General features: G+C 43.2%; 1 protein-coding gene across 1 annotated transcript; it reads left to right on the top strand.

Moving 5' to 3' along the window:
• The first annotated feature begins 2,735 nt into the window (after positions 1-2,735).
• LOC124654981 (histone-lysine N-methyltransferase ASHH3-like) lies at positions 2,736-8,950 on the top strand. Its single transcript, XM_047193955.1, has 13 exons — positions 2,736-2,948; positions 3,179-3,240; positions 3,794-3,917; positions 4,316-4,418; positions 4,570-4,669; positions 5,113-5,191; positions 5,333-5,504; positions 5,584-5,664; positions 5,793-6,002; positions 6,115-6,166; positions 6,241-6,306; positions 7,555-7,590; positions 8,349-8,950. Exons 2-12 carry the CDS (start codon positions 3,220-3,222, stop codon positions 7,579-7,581), a joined length of 1,035 nt encoding a protein of 344 aa, XP_047049911.1. The 5' UTR covers positions 2,736-2,948; positions 3,179-3,219; the 3' UTR covers positions 7,582-7,590; positions 8,349-8,950.
• The last annotated feature ends 497 nt before the right edge of the window (positions 8,951-9,447 follow it).

The following is a 9,447-nucleotide window of genomic DNA, read 5'->3' as shown; positions in this document are numbered from 1 at the left end:
AATGCCTGGGTGCGGCCGGCGGTGAGGTCGAGCGTGCGATCTTCAAGAGAGATTGGGGAAAACTAGGAACTGCCTCGGTGCGTCGATTGAAATTTGGTGAAGTCCAAATAATAACAGCAGGCCTGACAAACCTGCACTGCCACTACTTGGCGCCCACCTGTCCAAAACTAATGGCAGCGTGCGATGCTAAACACAAGCGCCCGATAAGGACACGCATAAGTTTAGTGCCCAGGCACAGCCGAGGCCCACCTAATAGCCGTGTGCCGCTTACTAGGGTACGCTGCTAGTATGGCCATAGTGGTTGCGTGCCGTGTTTGCGCACGTGACAAAGAATAACAACCGCGTGTTGTGCAGCGGGTCCGCTACCAATAAGTTTGCCCATATAGTCTTTTCCCTACTAGTGTCTGATGGCACTTCTACATGTTCTGATGTTGGTCATGCGTTTTCCGATGCTACCAAGAAGAGGAAGAGGTCAGTTTTGGCAAAGGAGGACCCCGTCCACATGTCCTTTAAGACCAAGGACGTGAAAGCTGTGGCGGTCCCCATGACCCGATCACCAATGCTTCCCCTCCAGATATGCACCCAACCCTCTACTCTGTTGTCATGGATGCTCGTGGGTTCAGCCTATAGGCCTCATGGTGGCTTTGAGCCACCTCTTCGACAACTGGGCTCAGGAAACGACTTCGTTCAGATGTTAGAAGACCACATGACACTCTCGTTGAGGATCTTCCTTTCCAGGCACTACTACGCGTGTGCTCCCTATTGATGGGGTGGTGGTGGTGCATGCATGGTGGTGGTGGTGCATGCATGGTGGTGGTGATGTCGGTTGTACACTTTGAAGTAGCTAGGACTTGAATAAAACTTATTCCACGACATATATATTATGTGACGAGGTATATACTAACTCCTAATGTGATGGTTAACTTGTGGTGGTAGGATTACACCATTTTTTTAATGTGGTGGTAGGATGACATCATAGTAGCTGGTGCAATCGTTAGTATGATTAGACTAGCTGGTAGATTGAACTTGTGATGTTTTTGCCTATATGATCATGCATGGTTATGTTCTAAGCTTTATTTGCCATAATTTGTACCTTATGTTTCATATGCACTGTCTTGATAGAAATACAAGTGATACATGGTTTTCTACTGCAAATTAACGAGAGTGTATCGGCCCACATATGACAAGTTTACAAGAAGAATCTCCACGAAGGATATATGACAAGAGAGGAGGTAAACCAAGCTTACTCCAAGTTCTCTCAGCGGAACAGTCTCGCTACTTTGTAGCTCCAAAGATCGCATGTTTTTCTGACATGCCACCTCCTTCTCTCTAAATCCTTATACCTCTGCTGTTAACTTAAGAGGGATGGTGGATCTCACGGGAGATGTTGAAGACAACTGTGTTAATGACCAAGGACGGAGCCAGCAGGGGCTGGCTGGGCCATGGCCCCTCCTCATGGTGGAAATTTTGGTGAAAACCCCCTATGATTTTACCCGCATTTCACCTAAAATTAGCTATATGGTTCCCTCCAAGAAATTTTACATGTAGTTATCCCCCCTTATATCACTTTCCTCGCTTTGTCCATGCTGACGACTTAGAGCATTTCCGCTGGGAGAACATCCATAAACCTACACTAGTGGCTTCAATTGGCCATCAGCCTCCGCTGCAAAGAAAGAATGCTCGCCGTGTTCAATCATCGTCTTTGTCCTCGTCGCTGTGGTAGTGCCAGCGGTAGGACGTGTCGTCGAACACCTTCACGCTCATCTCCTCGTCGCCTTGGTATGAGAATGTGAGGACGCACCCGGCTTGGAGGTTGTGGTAGCGCGCAAACTTCTCCCAGCCGATGTGGAGGTACATCTTGCCGCACCCGTCGAAGAGCATGTCCACCAGCCACCGACAGAAGCCGCAGCCAGCCTCCCTCAGCTGCAGCGCGGCCGGCTCGTTGCCCACGACGAACTCGGTGAACTTTTCCGGCAGCCTCTGGATGCCGAGTGGGTTTCCATTGAAGACGACGACGAACTCGAACTCCCGCTCCCCCTCGGAAGACGACGACATCGCAGGCGACGGCAACCGTGTAGGTGTTGCTGCTCTAGCACGGCCGCTGCAGCCACAACCTCGACCTCTACCTCTACCAGCCATGGAATGACCCTCGACTCCTGAGATGGTGGCGGCTAGGGTTGGAGAGGGAGGCGCTAGGGTTTGTGTGTGATGGATGATGCGCGAGCACCCCTTCTTATAGGCCGGAGGGAGGCGAGGGAGCAGTGACGCGCATTAACACCGACACAGTGAGCTAGGCGCGAGGATACGTGTTGCTACGCCTATGTGGAAACTGCACTGTCGCTGCGGGACAATAAACTTCGTTGCGAGGTAGACGATGGTTGGGTGTCGTTCGTGTGTCAATACGCATCGGGCCCGCCACTTCCCGCCTCGCTTCTCGCTTTGTTCGACGCATCCGGAGCATTCCGTGTGGAGCGGGGAGGGCCTCGGGACGCCGGAAATCATATTAGACCGCGCCGGGCGTTTGGGGCGTGCCACTAGGGTTGAAAAAATGTCTCGCCCCAACAACCTTTGAGGAAGGCGACTCGTCTCCTAGGTTTAGCTGGGCCGGCCCACCAGGGATCTCGTTCAGCGTCGGCTCGCCAGGCGACGCGTGAAGCGTAGAATAGGAGCGCCCGCCCGCCCCTTCTCGCAGTTCTCGCAAACGGACAAATCTCAGAAAAGAACACAGCTCCGCCGGCCGCCGCTGCTGCCCGACGCCCTGACCTCCAAGAACCCTAGCTGACCTCCTGGAGCTCGTCGCGAGCCGCGACCCGTTTGCGGGTTACCCGGCAGCGCCCAACGCTCTGTCCAGTTCTGCAGAAGACGGACCAGGAGGGTAGCTCCGTCGCCGCCTGGTTGCCTCCCTGCTCGCCTCTGACTCGCCGCGCGGCTGCGTTCCAGCGGCTCAGGTACTCAGCCCTCTGCTCCAGCAGTAATTTCTGGTTCCCCCTCCCTTTAACTTCGTTGGATTATCTCAATGAATGTCCGGAAAGAGATCCCTTATTGTTGTTATAGCTTGAATTGGTGCATTTTAGAGTCAGTTTCTTGATACAGAGATACAAGATGAATCGATCTTTATTTATGCCTTTATATAGGGTGCGTTTAAGGGGAGTCATAAGCGTTTGATTGTTTTGGCCAGGGCGTGCTCTAATCCTGGCTTCGTCACTACACCCTGCCCGGATGTCTTCCCCAGCTACGGTGGTGAGTTCCCTTTCCCCTATTTCTTCTAGTGCTGTTTCCTTGCACACCATAGCTGAAGAAACTGGGGCAGAACCGAGTCTGTCACTGGGCCGAACTGGAAGCAAGTTTCTGTTTGCAGTGCGAGGTTGTTCTGCTGTAGATTCAAATGTTGGTGGATTGTAGATAAGGCAACCTGGTAGATTGTAGATTGTGACTCCACTTTCCAACACTAGTTTTCACATATTTTTTCACAGATCCACTGGGGCGATCGTATTTACCGTACAGTTTCGCTTGTTCCATGTTATGTTCACTGTTCAGTTTAACATAAACATAGAGTAAAATGCATCAACAGCCTCTTAAGTTATGCGGTGCGCACACCTATCAATTTACTTCTCGTACTCCGAAAACACATCTTCGACCCCTGAACTTACTAAAAGGATGGAATTTGGTCCATAACTGTAGACTGTCAGTCTTGAATGACATACAAGCCTTTAAAATACAGATCGAACAAATTGAAAGAAATAGATTCTACTGATATTTTTATGCATATTTATCATCTGTGTTTGCTCTGCAGGAACCTGAGCAGGTGTTTCATGTATTGACCGAGGCGCTGAAAGATCCTGCAGATTTTATAGATTTTGATCTGCCGTCTGCATTGAAAGAATGGAAGTTGGGCTACTACACACCAATCAAGCGGAGTATCCATATGTACCGCTTCTCTAAACCTATATGACGGAGCAGTGCATCATTGCCTGATTTAACTTTGTAAAAGTCTCATGGAGGTTTCATATTCTGATATGTTGCGATGTACGATTCATCGTATCTTTCTTCATATTATACTTGTCATTCTAGATTAGTGATACAACCATATAGATAGAGTAACTTGTTTAGAAAGTAAGAAACCTGATACTGTATAGTCCTTTGAAACAAAAAAACACCATGATATTGTGTACATTTTGCAATAATGTAATCACATGGATGCATTTCAAAATCGTGAAATTCGGACTGTATGGTGCTTCACTGCTCCCTCATTTTCCTCATTTGCATTCCCATTATTTGGACTTCTATCTACATTGATGTCCTTAATACTACTAAGATGTTTATCTTACTAAGAAACGGGTTGAAGATGATGGCATTTTCTGTTCCTGCTCTCTTTCATTGGAAACATCGGTTACTTGTGGAAAAGATTGTCAATGCGGGTACTCTCTCTCTCTCTCTCTCTCTCTCTCTCCATGTGTGTGTATGCACGCAGACAATTGCAGTAGATAATATAATTGCAATACTGATCTGTTCTCTATTCATTATATAATTCATGATTTATTTCCTTAAAACACTATTCTATTGGTGCAGGATGCTGTTCTCTTGTTGTTCATCAAACTGTAAATGTCAGAACAACTGTGCGAATAAATCTTTCCAGCTCCGACCTCTGACAAAAACAAAATTGATTAAGGTACTACTGATTCAAGTTGGGCCTTATATCTGCATGTGTCATACAAATAATCTATGCGGTTGCAAAATATACAAACAGTCACATTTTTCCTATGGCTGTTCCTGCACCTTAAACTATGGCAAATCCTTTTCTCAGTGAAACTTGCTTTATCCTGTAAGAGTATCGTCACGCAAAATAGAAGCAGTACAGTACTTCCAACACACAATACTTTAGAATTGCCAGACTTTACTTGTTAACATTTAGAGAGAATCTAACCAGTTGTTTCATGTTTGATATTGTTGTATGTTCTTACCAAACATTATTATTTGATGTTTTGAATTGTTGATTTCATGTGAAACTTCAAATGGTGTGTAAACTTACTTGTTTTATAAACTTTTACTTGCTGCGAAGTAAATACTTATCCCTTCTGAATGGTTTGCTAAAGACTATTTATTTTATTCTAGACAGAGAAATGTGGCTTTGGATTGGTAGCTGAGGACGAAATAAAGAAAGGAGAATTTGTTATAGAATATGTAGGAGAAGGTATGGCTTTTTCGAAATCTCTATCGAGCAAGCAAATGAATTGCAGGCAAATACTGTAATTTTATATATTATTATGATGGTTCCTCACATTGTACACTGGCGATCAAACTAATACCCATATATCTTGCATCAATATTGTAGTTATTGATAACAGAACTTGTGAGGAAAGACTATGGAAAATGAAGAGACAGCGGTACACTAACTTTTATCTTTGTGAGGTCAGTAGCAATATGGTCATTGATGCAACAAACAAGGGAAACAAGTCCAGGTTTATCAATCATAGTTGTGAACCAAACACAGAGATGCAGAAATGGTTAGTCTTACATTTTACTGCTTATTCTACATCTCAGTTGATGACCCTGGCATCTGCTACTGGTATCATGTTGCTTCAGGACTGTAGATGGAGAGACCAGAGTTGGAATTTTTTCTCTTCGCGACATAGAGAAAGGGGAAGAGCTGACCTATGACTATAAGTATGCTCATCCAGTTTCCTGGTTACTTAATAAGTACTTATTATAAACAAATTTGTCTCACCCACCTTTATTTACACATTGTGTATAAAAAACTGTTTCTATTTGTAATCTCATGTTTTTATCTACAGGTTTGTCCAGTTTGGAGCAGATCAAGATTGTCATTGTGGATCTTCAAACTGCAGAAAAATGGTTGGTGCATCTAAGTCGGTCAACTCATTTGTCCTACACAATGGCAACTCGGGAAGCTCACAAGATCAGTATGATATGAAGAAAAGAAAGACAACCTCAGATAATTGTATTGGGGAGATCATCCGTTTGTGGCACCGTCGGGAAAAAATGTACGCATTGACAACTTCAAATCCGTCTGAGAAAGTTAGATGTCCTTTTATCTGTTGTATTCAGTCTCTGATTCATTTTAAACCCCCTGTCTCTCAACACTATCCATTTCAGGTATGTCCCAGCAGTTGTGCATGATTATAATGAGTACACCGGAATGCATACTGTGAGTTTGTCAACAGATGATTTTTCAATGATATCTAATGAGTAATTGTATAATTAATATTTGTTTTGGTTCAGTTACTGCTTGATGAAGAAACTACTGAAGATTTTGATATGAGAGAGGAAGATTGGGACTTCCTACCGGTATGACACTCTTAATCACTGAACAAGTTGCTGATATATGTTTGTTCATCTTTTAGAGCATCTGGGTTCTAGAATACCTTGCTTTTCTTGGGCACCTCAAATATATTTTTCTAGCTAACTGTAGCCTAAGAGGCACTATGATATTGTTACTTGCTAGCTTCAGCTTCAACCTTTGCTATCAATGTCAGTAAAATGCTTATAATTTTTTTTCTTTGATGTTGAATAACCGTTGGATTACTCATATGTACATAGAAATAGTACTTTTCCATCGTAGAGCTGCATCGAAGGGCGATACTGTGTATTTTCAACTCTGACTCGTTTCCAAACCTTTCTGGGTGGCCCTCTCTCCTGTCCTCAGCTCATCACTTGTGTTCCAAGCCTCCAACTTTCTGTCACTAGTCTTTTGTTGCTTTTACTAACAGGGATGGCTTTATCCCCACTTGGACTCTACATAAGGCCATCACCATGAGTATTAGTCTGTTTAGGATTCATATCAATTGTCTAGTACATTAGGGTTGACGGAAGATCACTTCACACCATACTGCATGGGTACCAACACATAAAAACAGATGGTCCATTGTTGTTTTAGGTCAATTGTTGTAGAATACTAACATGGATTCTGACATGGGGAGATAAGGAGTCTTCTAGGCAGTAGCATTGTATTAATAAATCTAGGTTATAGGAGTCTAATACGTTAGGAAAGATCAGTGGTCTAAGTGTCCATTGTATTGAGGATGCTATGTATCTATGCCAGAGTCAGCAAGAGGAATCAATCTATTCTCTCCTGTTATTCTCTCTTCTCAACCTGTGTCTCAACCCAATCCCCTGCAGCCATTATTATCTGACTATATTCTGCACGATAATTAACCTGCTCTGAATTTGGAAGTATTACCAACTGAACAAATCAGTCTCCCCTAAGATCAACTGGAATCTGGGGATAGTCTCTTTTTCCTTATTTTCCCCGATTAGCCTCATGAACTACGGTTTATCTTTCAACATTTACTCTAGTGAGTAGTGACTTTTTTTTACTGTTGACTTTTGCGTATCTGTTATTCAGTTGAGTGTACCAGACAGTTTGTTTCAGAAGTATCAGAATATTCAGGTTATATTGGTGCATACATATGTTACATTGATTTATGCTGAACTTCATGATTGTAAATGTGATTGGAACGATAAGAACCATATACTTTCATGTGTCAATTTCATAAAGAAAAGCCACCACTCTAATTTGACCTTGTATTTTTACAGCGTCCGGAGGATCCAGACGAAGAATGATTATTGAAGGTTAGAATGATAGTAGTAACTAACTACTTGCGTATAGTATAGTGCTATTTTTGTATTCAGACCCTTCTTTTAACTGGCTGGTGTTAAAATTTACAGCTTTCTTGTTCGTCCTGTTCATTTCCTTTTCTATTTCATTTGTTTTTACATGTTGCATACTTGAATACATACACTGAGAGTATGTTCATACTGCAACAGGATGTTCACTTGAGCTATCATCTGTCACTGAGCCTGGACCATAACATTTACCTTTGTTTATGGGCAAGGAAGGCTTTTTTTTCCGGTGTGCTTCGCATATGTGCCTCTCCTTCTAAAGCATGTAATGCTTTGGAAAGGGGAGTATTATTTTTCATGAATAGTGTATGGTCATCCAGACAGGGAACTTACTCTGTGCACTGCAGTTGTTTTTACTGTTTGTGTTGTGGGTTTTAGTTTTGTTACATGTGCTGTTTGATGAGAGGTGTTTTCTGGGAAACTTTTAAGATGTCAAGTCTGTCTGGTTTTGCTTGCAACGTGAACATGAGTGGACAAAGTGGCTTGGGTGTGCAATTTTTTGGGCAAGTACCTTAAAATACCTGAATTCAAATATGAACCAAGTCCTAAAGAAAGATAATTTGTTTTCTCAAAGCAGGCTGTTTGGGTAAGGGTATTTTTGTATGGAGTCAATTTGGATTACTAAGGATTTGAAGCAAAAACCATGCCAACTGAACTTTTCTTTTTTAGCAATCTTGTCTGACAGGATGCTTCTCCATTCTGTGCAGGATCCCCCAGATTCTTGTATGAACAGATACATTCGACTGATTCCCATCTCAAGAGAACGTGTCACTACCATTGCTGGCAAATCATCACCGAGATGTGCCCGCTGCATTCATCCACCCTTGAATCAGATTTTTTTCATGTGTACTCTGGCCATGTAAATCAGAGTTCCAGCCTCAAATTACATTATTTTTCCTTTGTTCTCTGGCCTTCCACTCTTGAGTCAGATAATATCTCCCAGTTTCCTTCGCTTCTGATTTTCTGTCCCTGATACAATGTGTGAAGAAGACCCTGAATAGGTCTCCGGTGGGCAATGTTGTGGCCGACTCTCCTCAGCTGTTTTCAAGCATGTTCATTGTTCAATTAATGGTGTGGCGCACACCTTAGATTGATCTTGGAATGTAGCTAGCTCAGGTTTTATCCTAGATTATGCTCCCGAGTGCATCCTGGATGCTTTGTGTATTGATATTAAGTAATCAATAAAGTGTCATTTACCGTAAAAAAAACCTTGTTAAGATCAGGGCTCTTTACTGTCCCGTTTTAGAAACCTTGTCATGTTCTTGTACAGAGCCTTCTTAACATTATATTTTCCCTGTGCTCCGCGGCCTTTGTAAATCTTCCATTTTCTCAAGGCTTTGTTAAGATTAGAGTTATTGCATTGTCTCTGGGTTGTTAGAATGGTCACAATCTTGTTGTGTTGCCCTGCATGAATCGCTCAGTCTTGGAATGCTAACACTGACGTGCAATTGGCTTATTGGTCTGGGAGTGAACATTACAACAGATGACATGTCGGTAACTGTCGAAAGAAGTGGAGTTTTCCTTTCTCTGTCGTATGTAAACACTACCTGGCCCTACAAATGTTGTCTGCCTTGAATCAGCGACAATTACCTGCTTGGGCGTGACGTTAAGCATGAATGGTCGCTGCTGTTTGTGTGCCTGTCTGGAGATTCATTCATGTCTGGGACAGCCATTAAGGAAGAACTTGACTGCTATTTTCCACGCTTCGACATTCTTGAATCGTGTAGGGTCAGACTTCAATTGTCTTTTTTTTTTTGCCCTAACGAAGCCTGTGTTGTTATTTGCATGAAAAGGTTTAATTTTCTA

The sequence above is a fragment of the Lolium rigidum genome, chromosome 5 (assembly GCF_022539505.1).
Source record: "Lolium rigidum isolate FL_2022 chromosome 5, APGP_CSIRO_Lrig_0.1, whole genome shotgun sequence".
In the NCBI taxonomy this organism is placed as follows: Eukaryota; Viridiplantae; Streptophyta; class Magnoliopsida; order Poales; family Poaceae; genus Lolium; species Lolium rigidum.
The sequence above is the reverse complement of the archived record's forward strand: the minus strand, read 5'-3'. Positions and strand labels throughout refer to the sequence as shown.

Excerpts from the sequence above, each read along its gene's own strand:
- LOC124654981 (XM_047193955.1), top strand. The coding sequence starts at position 3,220 with ATGTCTTCCCCAGCTACGGTG. Across the intron at positions 3,918-4,315 it reads CTACACACCAATCAAGCGGA|ATGTTTATCTTACTAAGAAA; the intron begins GTATCCATATGT and ends AATACTACTAAG. Across the intron at positions 6,307-7,554 it reads AAGATTGGGACTTCCTACCG|CGTCCGGAGGATCCAGACGA; the intron begins GTATGACACTCT and ends GTATTTTTACAG.